At 40.7% G+C, this 13,689-nt stretch overlaps 2 protein-coding genes and 1 non-coding gene across 6 annotated transcripts in view; 1 reads left to right on the top strand and 2 right to left on the bottom strand.

The window, feature by feature from the left end:
• The window catches only part of Elf1 (E74 like ETS transcription factor 1), a 104,681-nt gene extending 97,276 nt beyond the window's left edge, over positions 1–7,405 (bottom strand). Inside the window, exon 1 of one of the 2 annotated variants that reach the window (XM_021257914.2) lies at positions 7,268–7,405. The gene's annotated coding sequence lies outside the window, so the exon portion shown is untranslated. The remainder of the gene's footprint in view (positions 1–7,267) is intronic. The other variant, XM_087197299.1, reaches the window with a different exon arrangement.
• On the bottom strand, positions 7,166–7,237 carry Trnae-uuc (transfer RNA glutamic acid (anticodon UUC)). The gene has a single exon. It is a non-coding gene; the product is annotated as a tRNA-Glu (tRNA).
• Positions 7,406–7,881: 476 nt separating the features above from the next.
• Positions 7,882–13,689, top strand: part of Wbp4 (WW domain binding protein 4) — a 30,190-nt gene continuing 24,382 nt past the window's right edge. For all 3 annotated transcript variants that reach the window (XM_087197303.1, XM_013072060.3, XM_087197304.1), the window contains exons 1-4: positions 7,882–8,060; positions 8,986–9,058; positions 11,159–11,221; positions 11,307–11,430. In XM_087197303.1, coding sequence (XP_087053429.1) covers positions 8,059–8,060; positions 8,986–9,058; positions 11,159–11,221; positions 11,307–11,430 — 262 coding nt within the window. In that variant the 5' untranslated portion in view covers positions 7,882–8,058. The remainder of the gene's footprint in view (positions 8,061–8,985; positions 9,059–11,158; positions 11,222–11,306; positions 11,431–13,689) is intronic.

A 13,689-nucleotide genomic window follows, 5' to 3' on the forward strand; every position in this document is an offset into this window, starting at 1 on the left:
GGCAGGGAAATGGGGAAAAAATAAGAAGCAAGAGAGATTACATGAAGGTGCAAATTTTCAATGATGAATGTCATTATATCGTATACCTAAAATGTACCAATAAAATTAAAATTTTTAAAAATTGAACAGTGTATGACTACAGATGAAAGACAAATAGGTAGCAAAAAATAATCTTGAAAAGTCACCTACAACCCCACACATTTACTTTGAAGAAGCTAAATAAAACTAAACATTTAAAGCTTATGATGTTTGTCATGCCATTTACTTTTTAGGAAAACCGTCTCAGAGAAATATTTGGTATATGAAATATACCAAAATGCAGCCGCCCTAAGCCCAGGTTTCAGGTAAGTTAAGTGGTAAGGGATTGATTTCATCCATTCCCATCAGCCTGGATTATCAGAACACACAACTGCCGACCTCAAATGCTTCTTCAACCCACTTCTGCTTTATGGAGACACAAATTTCAAGCACTAAGTGGCTGCCCCACCCCCACTGACACCTCAGGGAATTCAAGTGTGTAAGCCATTTAAAACATGATAGCTGTAAACAGCTCATCTGCTGGTGAATAAACCATTTCCTGAGTTGCAGAGAGCAAAGTTAAATCTTTCGTAATCACTGTGTCATTTTTATTTTTTTAATTTTTTTTTTTTTTTTGGAGACACAGTCTCACTATGTAGTTCAGGCTGGGCTTGGACTAAGTAGCCCACCCTAGCACTGAACTCATGGCTATCATCCTGCCTCAGTCTCTTGAGGTCCTGGGATTACAGGTGTGTCGTACCACACCTGGCTGATTTTTTAATTTGTGAGCAGACTGCCCTTTGGATCAGTAATACACAACACAATCCAAACTGTTTACATAAGTACAATTAAGGTAATTCATCAAAGCATGAAAATTTTTAACTAAAACCAGCTCCACAAAAAATGAGGAAATAATTTACTTACCCCTCCTAAAAAAGGGGGAAGTTTTCACATATTACTCACAAAATGTACCATACCAAGGACATCATATGCATTACAAAACAAAATTTTTTAAAAACCAGTACAAGAAAAAACCATCCACAATAGACCTACATGCCACAGGGGTTTTTCTGTTGTTGTTTTAAAAAAAAACCTCTTGCATATGAAATTTCTGGAATAAAGAAGCATACCATCCAAACAGGATTTTTAAATTTCTGTGCATCTTTTTAAAGCTATTGATTGTATTTTATATTCTTTATTTAAAAGCTTCAGAAAAAGTTCAGAAAACAAATGGCCAAGCCTTCTATTTGTTTTTCAAGCCTTCTATTCTAATAAGCATAACCATATATACCAATGTGAACAGCCAGTTATAAAATAGAAAATGTCAAATAAATGAAGCTTTACTATAATTCTTGAGGGGGTTAGTTCTAAGTTATATTGTCCACAGGGTGGCAGTCTCATAGTCTTAACCTTGTCAATGGATGTAATGTACAATTTCAGTGTTCAAAAAGATACACACACAATAAATTTACTATCTGACCAACCCTAAGAACAAAAATTGCCTGCCCTCCCCTAGAATATCTGTTTCATAACTTTTCTATTTGTTTTAGAGGTTTTTACTTTCTGGCATCTTAAATTATTTTCTTCAAGGCCGTCTTAATGATCCTTCCCTTTCTACTCTGCTGCCATTACCCTATTTATAGAGAGACTAAAAGCAAGGAGAGACATTAGGAGACTACCAGACTGCAGGAGACTCCCAGTGCTGGTCAGGGCCTAACCCAGGTAGAGTAGATATAGTAACAGAATGGGAAGGTGGGGATGGGCACCACAGAAATAAACCTTCCACCCTCTAGTTTATTCTGCACAGTATTACCAAACTAATTTCATCAGAATAATCATTTTACCAGAAATTCCCTTTTCCTAGCTTAGTAAACTCCTTAGCCCAAAATTCAAGGCCCTTTCAAAATCGTTTTGTCAAGAGTGAAGAAAATCTGTAAAATAAACCGCTTTGAACAGACTTTGCAACTCTTGATTTTAATTCATTTAATCATTCAAATATTTCCTGAATGTTCACCAGGTGCCATGCACTGCTCCAAGTCTGGTGATACAAAAGGAAACCAGTCGGGCTCCCCACCCCAAAGTTACACTTCTGATAGGGCAGTCCATTAGGGGTAGGGGCCAAAGCCCCCAGGCACTGCAAGCTCTCCACAGGGAAGGGGCTAGGGTCCTCCAAAGTAAGAAGGCTGGAAACACACTACACTAGGCTGTGGCCAGCTGAAGTGGGAGTTTGACTGGGGAGGAAGGCATGAGTAAAGAGACATCACAGATCTGCCAGAGCACTGACATTGTTCCCTAATCTATTTTTGCAGACCTGTTTCCCTTTCCTATCCTACTGGTACTCTCAGCTCAACCAAAATGTGCTGGAAACTGTTAACGCACCTCTACTCCTGTTTGTTTCCTCTGAATGCCTTGTTCCCTCCCCCATATCTACCAACAAAAGTTGAGCCAGCCTTCAAAGTCTACCGCAAATGCTACCTCCTATAGAATCCTTTCCCACTGCTCACACAAATGGAGATAAGAATTTTGGAGACCTTCAAAAACTATGACCCCTGGTTTGGGCACCTCTGAGCACTTACCACATTATGCATTGTAACATCTATAATTTGTATCTAACTTCTTCTATTCATTATTTACTGAACACCTGCTACATTCCTGAAATTATCTAGAAATGAGTTTCACTGTTACACTATTCCATCATTTAAGTATGTAATAACCCAATGCTAAATGAGTCTACAGATAAAATATTCTGTGCTATTGTTTCAATCCTTAACGGTTTTGCTGAGATATATCAGAAAGTATTTTGAAGTATATACAATTCATGGTTTTTTTTACTATATTTATAAGGAGGTGTGCAACCATCTCTTCTAGTCAACCCAATTGTAACTACATTAGCAAGCACCCTCCCATTCCCTAATATAAGGCAACTATTAATCCTATTTCTCATGTAGATTTCCCTATTTCATACATTTCATATAAATGTAACAATTTTTTTTTTTTACAGTACTGGGAAGTGAAGCCAAGGCCTTCACACTGATCTATATCCCCAATCCTTTTGTGTTTTTATTTTGACCTGGGATCTTGCTTTAATTGCCCAGTCAGAACTTGAACTTGTGATCCTCATGCCTCAGCCTCCAAAAGTGCAGTCAGGCACCACAGAACCCACCAAAACGTGGTGTTTTATGCCTAGCTTCTTTCACTTAGTGTCATGTTCTTGCAGGCATATCCAACCTTTTGGCTTGTCTGGGTGAACTGAGTAGAGGAATTATCGTGGGCCACATATAAAGTACAGAACACAGTTACTCTATATAAATAATAAAATTATCTCTATACACACATACATAAATATCCATAACATTTATAAAAAAAATAGAGAGCAGACCCCATGAGAAATACTACAAAGAATCAACAACTGTTACCTCATCTTAATTAAAAAGCTTTTGCACAGCAATAGAAACCATCAACAGAGTGAAGAGACAGCCCACAGCATGGGAAAATAATTTTACCAGCTGTTCATCAAAGGACTATCTAGAATATATAAAGAACTCAAAAAAATCAGACCTCCCAAATTTAAAGGCCCCATCCAAAAATGGGCATCTGAAATGAAGACACTTCTCAGATGAAGTAGAAACAACAAACAACTATATGAAAAAATGTTCAACATCACTGGTTATTCAAGAAATGCAAATTAAAACAATGATGAAATTCCATCTCACTCCAGAAAGAATGGCTGCTATCAAGAAATCAACCAGGGCTGGGGATTTAGCTCAGTGGTTTTGCCGCCTGCTGCGCAAGCGCAAGGACCGGAGTTCAATCTCCGGTACCAAAAAAAAAAAGAGAAAGAAATCAACCAATAACAAATGCTAGAGGGGTTATGGGGAAAAAGGAACCCTTCACTGTTGGTGGGCAAGTAGACTGGTGCAATCACTGTGGAAATCAGTGTGGAGATTCCTCAGAAAACTAAAACTAGATGTTCCATTTGACCCAGCTATTCCCTTTCTTGGTATTTTCCCGAAAGAATTAAAAGCATCGTACCACAGAAATACATGCACACCCATGTTTATAGGGGTACAGTTTACAATAGCTAAGTCTTGGAAACAGCCCAAATGCCCATCAACTGATGAGTGGATAAAGAAGACGTGGATTTTTTTACACAATGGAGTAATACTCTGTTATGAAGAAGGATAAGCTTGAGACATTTATGGCTAAATGGATGGACCTTAAGACCATACTCTTGAGTAAATCAGACACACATGTTTAAATACCACATTGTTTTTCTGGTGTGAAGAACCAAAAATGGAAATAAAGACTAAATTGTAAAATAGATATTGGGAAATGGGAAGAAAATGATCAAATGGGAAGGGGAACAAGGGACGAAGGAGGGAAAGGAAAGAAGGGACAGTAAAAAAAAAAAAAGTGAAACTAGAATGAAAAAATGAAAACAAAGCTTTTGTACCTAGGGAGAGAGGGGGGCTTGATGGGAGGGGGAAGGGAAAAGAGGTGGGATGCATCATGTACAAGTATACATGGGTTGTTTAAAACCACTGTAATGTCTCTCCCTTGTTGAAGGTGAGAGAAGCTGGTAAATATATTTCTTAAATTTTTCTTAAAAAAAACCAAAAAAATAAAGCAGGCAAATGGCCTGCAGGCTGAATATACCTAATAGTACAATGTTCTAGAAATTCATCCATGTGGTATGCATCAGTACTTCATTTCTTTATTATTGCCAAACATTATTCCCTTGTATGGATACACATTTTATTTATTCATTTATTACTTGATGGACATTTAGGTTTTCACTTTTTGCTTGCTACTATTAACATCTGTGTATAAGTTTTGGTGTAGGCATATGTTTCATTTATCCTTTGTATATACCTAGGAATGGAAATGTTAGGTCATATGGTACCACTGTGTTTAATATTTTAAGGAACTACCAAATTTTTCCAATGTGACTATACCATTCTACATTTCTACTAGCAGTGTATGATGGTTCCAAATTTACATATTGTTTGAATCGTATAAAACAATAATGTCCTTGTTTCTGTGTTGACTCTTTTTTAAAAAGACTTTTTCACATTACAGATCTATTCATCTATATTTAGGCTCTTCAAAGAGTGGCTTTTAAGAATTCTAGTGACATAAAAGGTCACTCTTTGATAAAAGACCCTGTTACCTAGTCAAAATTTATCAGGTTAAAATTCCTTTCTACCTTCCAGGCTGGACCTCCCAATCCTCTGCCTCCAGGCATTCTGTGCTCCAGCCAAACCAGACTACTTGCAAGCCTCCAGGTACTCGCTCTCCCTTCATCTGAGTCACATTCTCAGCTAGGAGAAATCCAACCCGTTCTTCAAGGCCCAGGGCAAATACCCTTTCTTCCTTGGCTCTTCTCTCCAGTCCTCTCTGCAAAGTAGAACTCATTCCTTCTCTCTGTGCTTCAGGAGCAATTCTGTACCTCTGATGTTGTATATTCCACCTAATACACAACTACACATAAAATCATCTGTGTCTTGTATAGGGATGTTGTTATCCAACACTCTCTTCACCCTACCCCAAGTGTATACCAGTCCTATTACTAGTTACAATCACTGAGTGCTCATTTTAAAATAACATCCATTTCAGCACCATTTGGTACAATACAATGTCAAGTCATTACAAAAATTAAGCCCTCTCTGGAGACAAGGTAAAGGTAGATTTCTTCCAAATTCAAACCTAATTCTTTAGTAAATAGCCTTTAACAACATTATTCCACTCATGATTTAAATGAAACGTTTTCTGTTTCATTACCTATTCAAGAATTGGTCAACAATTCCTGCACCACCATCTAAAGTTTGTGATTAATACATATTACCAAGAATTTATGACTCTAAAGTAGAAAAGGTGAAAGAGCTCCAAGAGGTCACACAGCTTAACCATGAGTCACAATGTGATCATTCAGTATTCTACCCACTAGCTACTAACAAAATGCACCTGAATTAGCAGTAACTTCAAAAGCATGTAGTAAACCTCCCATGTAGCAAACACTCATGAAGATGATTTAAATTTGCTTTTAATTGTGGCAGTTCGTGTTTTTTAAACAAGGTAAAGCTAGCTGATGTATAACCGTGCAGATTACGTTAATAATTTTCAAACACTGTGCATTTAATGCTATAGAATAAGAACACACAACCAAAACCTCTGCTTAGTAATGACCCTAATTATAATGCATACTCAAAAGTCATTTTTTCCTTGTTTCCAGAAACCTGATAGACTAAACATTTTAGCTGCCTCTATTTTCTAATTTCAACTTGCATTAAAGATAATGCTTTTGTTTCATTTACAGCGCACATGTTGCTGTCACAGCTGCCCTTTCTTTGTAATAAACACAGGGCTTCTATATTTTAAAAATACAGTGAAACTTTGTTATAACATCCTCTCCCCAGTCACTGGCCAATTTCTGTCTTGGAGGCTCCACCTCCACGTCAGGATTTTTTAATCATTAGTCTTTGGAATGTCAATTTTTTTCTTTAAAGACATCTCATCACAGTAGTATTTTTCTGCTCTGTAACTCACTGCGCTTGTTTCACCGGGGCAAGGGGGAGGGCTCTGTCCCCAAGACCAGGGTGCTTTCGGAGGGCGACTGTCAAGCTAGTCGGGTCGCTGGCCCGCCTCGGGGCTGGCTCGGGCGCACGCAGCCGCTGGGGGTGAGCGAAAGGTAGGAGAGGGCGGAAGGAGAGACCCCCGGGGTGCTCCAGACGGGTCTCGTAAACGCCCCGCGGAAAGCACGGGCCAGGAGACGCCCAGGGGAGGGCACACCAGCCCCGCACCTCCCGGGGAGAGTCAGGAGGGGCGGCCGAGCAAGGTGTGGGCCTGAAAGGGGCACGGGGAGGAGATAAGCCCCGCCAGAGTTAATCATCACCTCCTGAGCCTCTGGAAAACTACGCGTCGGGCCAGAGGGGCTGGGGAGCGGCCCAGAGAAAGTGAAACTCCTACCCGCACGACGGGGCGCTCGGGGCTCCCAAAGCTGCAGCCCAGCCGACGGCGCCACCAAAAAAACCACATTAATACCCGTTTTCCACAAACTCATTTTCCCAGGGGTGCGGGGAAGTTAATCAGAGCCACTGAAAATAAAGTAAGTCCGTTCCCCAAATCGATTTTTTAAAATGACATGCCGTTCCCATACCGGGAGTCGAACCCGGGCCGCCTGGGTGAAAACCAGGAATCCTAACCGCTAGACCATATGGGAAACACTGTAGAATAAGCTTCCGTAACTCACCTGACTAGCATAAATGCCGCCGCCACCTCGGCTACACTGCTCCACGCCGCTCCCGCCGCTGCCGCCGCCTCTACACCAACAGAGCTGCAGCCGCCACTGCCCGCCCGCGGGAACGAGCCCGGCCGGAGCGCGCGGGCGTCGCGGCAGAGAGGCGGGGCCGCGCTGCGTCGCAAGAAAGTTCTGCGGCAAAGTCCCACGACTCGCGAAGTCCCAGGACCAGCTATTTCACCTTTCTTTAACTCCGACAGCGGCCCCGGGCCCGCAGGTCCGGGTTGCTCCGTTGGTTAAAGTGCGTGCGGACTAGTTGGCAAAGTAGAGGGCGGCGACGTCTACTGGGAACAGCTGTTTGCGTTCGGGGCGGAGGCGGCGCGCGAGCTCCTTGGCCACCAGCCAGCGAGTCTAGGAAAAGTGGTGGTTCTGGATCCCAGGGGAAGACAGAAAGGGAGGCGGGCTGGCGCGGGGACTTAAGAGTTCTGTCCTTCTGCTCAGATCCCGTCGCGCTTTCTCCCCTTCTCGGTGACCTCAACTCCTTTAAACCGACCCCACCCCTCATAAGTCGAGTACCGCCCCTGTAGGGGGGAGGGGAAGAAGAGGAAATTTCAAACGCGGGTTGAGTCTTGTGGGCACCCGTAGTGGGAAACCGTGGCCCGCTGGTCCCTGGGTTGAAGGGAGTGTCCGCGCTCAAAGGAGTTTTGGGTGGACCGCGCGGCTGGCCGGGTCCGACTTGCGCCGCTTGGAGAACGCGAGAGTGAGTTGTACCCTTGACGACGCGCGGAGCGGCTGGCGCAGTCATGTGAGTTGATCTGAGGCCCTAAACAACGAAGTGTTGTTTCTCTGGGCCGCCCTCGCTCCCCCGGGCTCTCCACCCCCTCCTCCCGCCCTTCGGCCAGAGGCGTGACGGACTTGCTCTTAACTCATTCGAGACCAGCCCCAGAACTGCGGAGCCGGTTTTCTGGGCGGGGAAGAAAGGCTACCCAGCGGAGCGTCCTGGTTACGCGCCGTGCTGGGTTTAGGCTGGGAGTCTGCGGCCGGTTGGGGTGGCGGATGGGCCCTGCCGAATGGGAAGGGGGTAGATGCGGCGCAGTCTTTATCTGCGTGATCGAGGGTGGCGGGCGCCCTTGTCGGTTCTGAAAACGCTTAAACCTTGGGGTATTATAAAGCTCTGGTGTTGAGCTGCGCCCGCTGCTGCCTTCCCTGACCACTCCAATCGGCCATCTGTGGATAGAGTGATCATTTTCATTTGGTCGGCGAGGTCCTTTGGCCTTTACAATTCTTGTCCCTTGGCTCAAGAACGACTTGTATTAACTGATAGTCTTGGAAGGACCACAGTCTTTCCCCCAGAATAGTGTTGTGTTTTATTCTTTTGATGAAAGTAAACCTAAGACCAGTTTCAGTTTTTTCACCGGCCTCCCATTACAGTATCCCCGCATCAGAAAGGCCATTTTTCTGAGACGTTCCTTGTCTCTTCATACTGTTAGTATTAAGTAAGAAAAATTTTAATTGTTTTATTTAAAGCAGCTTGTGATAAATCCCATGCTGACCTTTTCTACTCTACTAGAAACAAAATTTCAGTCGACTTGCCTGTTCTACTTAAATGATAAAACAGGGAGCTTTTTTAACAAGATTCAGTAGCCGAGGCTTGTATAGTACGTGAAACTAAAGTATCCAGAATTTTACCTTCATTTTGAAAAGGCTTAGACTTCTTTTCCCTTTTTCAGGGCCGACTACTGGAAGTCTCAACCAAAGAAATTCTGTGATTACTGCAAGTGCTGGATAGCAGACAATAGGCCTGTATGCTGATTCCATTCTCAGAGATTCTCATAATGTGGTTATGTGGACTGCTGCTTTTTGATCTAGGTTCAAAGTTTACAAAGCACTTTCATGTACACTACTCGTGGTTCTTCCAAACATCAAAAGATTTCTATTGTCATTCTCTTTGAGAAAGCTATGAGCCTTCTTCCTTTTCATCAACCTGTATTTGATTATGAAGCCAAATTTTTTGTGTCCTTTCTGGAAATGGCCATCTAGTGGATAATTCTCATTCCTGTGTTTACAAAACACTTACATTACAGTATAATGGGGATATCTGTAAACTGTCATATACTGTACTGTGCAAAGAAAAGTAAAAATGGAAAAGCCCTTAAAATGTAAAAAGACTGTTGTAGTTTTTCGTGTGTTTACTCTGTAGAGATAATTGACTATATGTATATTTTTGTCTAGATCTACCTTTTAAGACGTAGGGCAAAAAGCACACCACTGATTTTCTCCTCCTTCATATATGTTATAGTACTGTGTATATACTACATAAAAACCAGAGTTTCCTTTCTGCTTGGCAAAGTTGAATGGACCAAAGAATAGTAGTCGCATCATTAACAATGCTGTATTCTTGTCGTAGACTTTTATTTTAAAAGTGTTTGTGGTTTGGGATTTTTTTTTTTATTTCTTTATTTGAGTTAAGCTGTTCTTAAAAATAAGTGGTGGGAGTTTTTAAAACCACACGAATCACTGAAAATCCTCTTCTTTGGAGGTACCCAGCAGTAACATGAATTTTTATGAGTTAACTAGAGTAAATAATTCCTTCCAGTACACTGTCTTCATCTCCTTGAATTATTAACACACACTGATTTAACCTTTAGTTAGAAACAAAATTAATTTAGTTTTTAATGGTCCTTTAATATTGTATTCTTTGAGTTCTTAATCAAGTAGGAAACCCAATTCATAAAAAGATGATTATTTACTTTCCAAAGTCACACTTTAAAGAGGCATTAACAGTATTTTAGACTAAGGCAGATAATACATCATATAAGATTTGAGTGATACAACTTTACTTTGCAGAGCTTACCAGGAATTTCTTAATACCACTTACAACCAGACATTTGTAATTTAGGGAGAATTTCTGGTTACTAGTTACTAGATAGTAATGTTCACTTACCCATTCCTGTCCCCATCCATCCTAGTTACTACCACTCCACCATTTTTTACTTGTTTATCGTTTTATTGTTTCCATATGCATATAGACATTCTTATTCTGTCTTACACAAAAAATAGCATACTTTATATGTACTTTTCTACACTGTAGTTTTAAAAAATCACACTATAAGCTTTTCCATGTCAATACATAGGGGACTGCTTTGTTTTCTGTTACAGCAACCTATGTGAACGTACCACAGTTTATTTAACCAGTCCCCTGGATGAACACTTGGATTGTTACCACGAATAGTGTTGCAGTGAATAACCTTATGTATAACATTTTGTGTGTGTACAGGCATATCTGTGGAATAAATTCGCAGAAATGGGATTGTTGGATTATAGGATGATGTATTTGTAATTTTTATAGATACTGCCAAAGTATCAATTATAGGAGCTGTGCATTTTGTAGCCTTACTACCATGTATAAAAGTGTTTGTTTACAATATATGAGGAATTTTAAATGTATATATTTCTTAAAATTTTGAGGACTAAGGCTTTAGGGATCATTGTTCTCTATGTCTTTAATGTAGCAAATAGAATGATAAAATTTTGGAGATTTACTGGTTTTGAGATTTGATATTGAGAAGTGTTTCTTTAAAAAATTTTCCACTCTTTTGCTTCATGTTTTAAGTCCTAGTTATAATTATATTCACTAAATTAGTCATTAAGAGTACCTTGCATTTTTCCCCATTAATATGGTCATCCTGTTTTAAGAACTAAAGTAAAATCTAGTCAGAAGTTATAATAAATGAGGTTCAGTTCCCTAGCATCATTTGACAAAAGGGACCAGCTTACATTAAAATTAATCAGTTTTATCTTTTCTGCAAATCATTTTAATTTCAGTTTTCTTTTCTAGTCGTGCTTACTGGATTTTATCACGCTTATGTAACTCCTTTGTATTTTCTCTTTTTCATTTTTAAGAGTGTTGAATTTCATGAAAGGGGAAAGAATCATAAGGAAAATGTGGCAAAGAGGATCAGTGAGGTAATATAGATTGGTTCTTTGCTAATTTTTATGTGTAAGTGTCAGTACTTTATTTCACTTTTACCTTTATTTGTATCCTATGTAGATTAAACAGAAAAGCCTGGACAAGGCAAAAGAAGAAGAAAAGGCATCAAAGGAGTTTGCTGCAATGGAAGCAGCTGCCCTGAAAGCATATCAAGAGGATTTGAAAAGGCTTGGCTTAGAGTCAGGTAAAAAAAGCAGCCAGCATGTTTCAAAAGTCACATGAGCTTTCATTATTTGTATAAAGAGGTTATATACTCAAGGTGCACTCTGCTTTATTATGCCCTATTTAGACTATAAGACTTACTTATACACTTACATTTTGCTTTTAATACTTCCTCTTTTAACTCCCTCATTCACATCAACCATACTACCTCTGTGACTACGTAGTCCTAGCTCTGTCCTAGCTGAGTGATTAATTTCAGAGGTACCTTGAATGTTTCAGGTGTTCTCATTATTCAGCTAAAAGATAACTGTTGATTAAAAAATAAACGTTGCAGGAGGTGAAAATAATCAAAGTATGTTATGTGCATATATGAATCTGCCAAAATGAAACCTATTCATCTATATAACCAATAAAAAGAGTGAAAAACCTTGCAAAGAAAAAATGTAAACCTTGCATTATAATTACTAGTCATTTTATCTATGTAGTCAAAACTATGAATATCTGTTTTTATGGTTGAATATATAATAAAGTAGCCTCTTATAGACAAATTAATTGACTGTACTGCTACAAGGCAGATTATTTTGAGGATTGAGGATAACAAAATTCCAGGTAAAAGGTAGTTTGATTCTATCTGTCTTGACATTGAACTGAGACTGTAATCTGGAAAATTTCTGGGAGCATTTCTTCCATGACAGGTCCATTGTTTTCAACCCAGGCATTTAGCAGATCTCAGTTGATCTTGCATAGTGGTTGGGATAATCAACATGGAATGGTATTACTATTATTTTCTTTCAGTACTGGGGGTTGATCCCCGGGCCTTCGCACTGAGCTACATCCCCAGCCTATTTTTTTAATTTTTTTATTTGAGACAGAGTCTCAGTAAGTTGCTAAATTGCCAAGGCTGGGCTCAAACTTGTGACCCTCTTTCCTCCATCCCAGAGTGCTGGAATTACAGGCATACACCACCAAGCCCAGCTGGAATGCTTTTTTTAATCTCATAAAAATAGCTTTCAATTAAGATTTTAAGCAGAATACTGGTTAATTGGCATTATGTTCATTAAATAAGAACAGTTATACAGTATTCAGACATTTTTTTGTTGATGGTGGTTGTCCGGGGATTGAACCCAGACCCTTTGCCCTGAGCTACGTCTCCATCCCCCCCCCACTTTTTCCCCCAGATTTTTAGATAGGGTGTTACTAACTTGTCCAGGCTGATCTCAAATTTAATGATCTCTAGAGAAGTTCAGCCGGTCCCAGCACCCTTAAGGAGGAAGCTCCCCTGCCGCCATCCCAGGCTCCTAGGGCAGAGAAGCAGAGCCGGTCCCAGCACCTGAAAGGAAGCTCCCCACCTCCATCCCAGGCTCCTAGGGCAGAGAAGATGAGCTGGTCCCAGCACCCGGAAGGAAGCTCCCTGCCTCCATCCCAGGCTCCTAGGGCAGAGAAGCTCAGCTGGTCCCAGCACCCAGAAGCAAGCTCCCCCGCCACCATCCCAAGCTCCTAGGGCGAAGAAGCTGAGCCAGTCCCAGAACCCTGAAGGAAGCTTCCCCGCTGCCATCCCAAGCTCCTAGGGCAGAGAAGGTGAGCCACGTGGGCGCCAGAAGCACCCCACCCACCCACTCACCCCCGTGGAAATGAGAAGACACATAAACAAGGCTCAGAAACAGACTTCCAGATCACCTACAGCAACCCCAAAGGGAAACGAGATGGAATAATCTGATACTCAACCACCTAGACTCTCTGAACTGGCAACAAAAGAGGATCTGGGAAAAATGAAATCAGAAATAATTACTCAGATAACAGCAAAGATTTTGCTCATGGTGCAAGACATGATTAATAAATCTAGAGAGGACACAGATAAAAAAAATAGAGGATCTCAGGAACATGATGGAATCCCAACATAGGAAACAAATGGAATCCATAAAACAGATACAAACAGCTTTCCAAGAGATTAAAAACTCCATCAAAAGTCTGTGCAGCAGAATGAACCAATGTGAGGATAGAATTTCACATATAGAAGATAGGGTTGCAATTAGTGAGGAGGAAAAGAAAAATTGCTTTAAAATTGTAAGTGAACATGAGAAATCCAGCAGCTGCTAGACGATGCAAAGAAGAATAACAAGACTGATTGGAGTCAATGAAGAAAGAGGAGAGAGTGCAGACGACATAAAAAAACTGTTCACAGAAGTGATGGCAGAAAACTTCCCAAGGAGGGGGAAAGAACTTGACTATAGATAAGTGAGGCATATAGGACTCCAGCTAGCCTTAATCAAAAAAAACCTAC

Source organism: Heterocephalus glaber, unplaced genomic scaffold (assembly GCF_053883595.1).
Source record: "Heterocephalus glaber isolate CG9 unplaced genomic scaffold, H.glaber_assembly_v1.0 deba00001666, whole genome shotgun sequence".
NCBI classification, from domain to species: Eukaryota; Metazoa; Chordata; class Mammalia; order Rodentia; family Bathyergidae; genus Heterocephalus; species Heterocephalus glaber.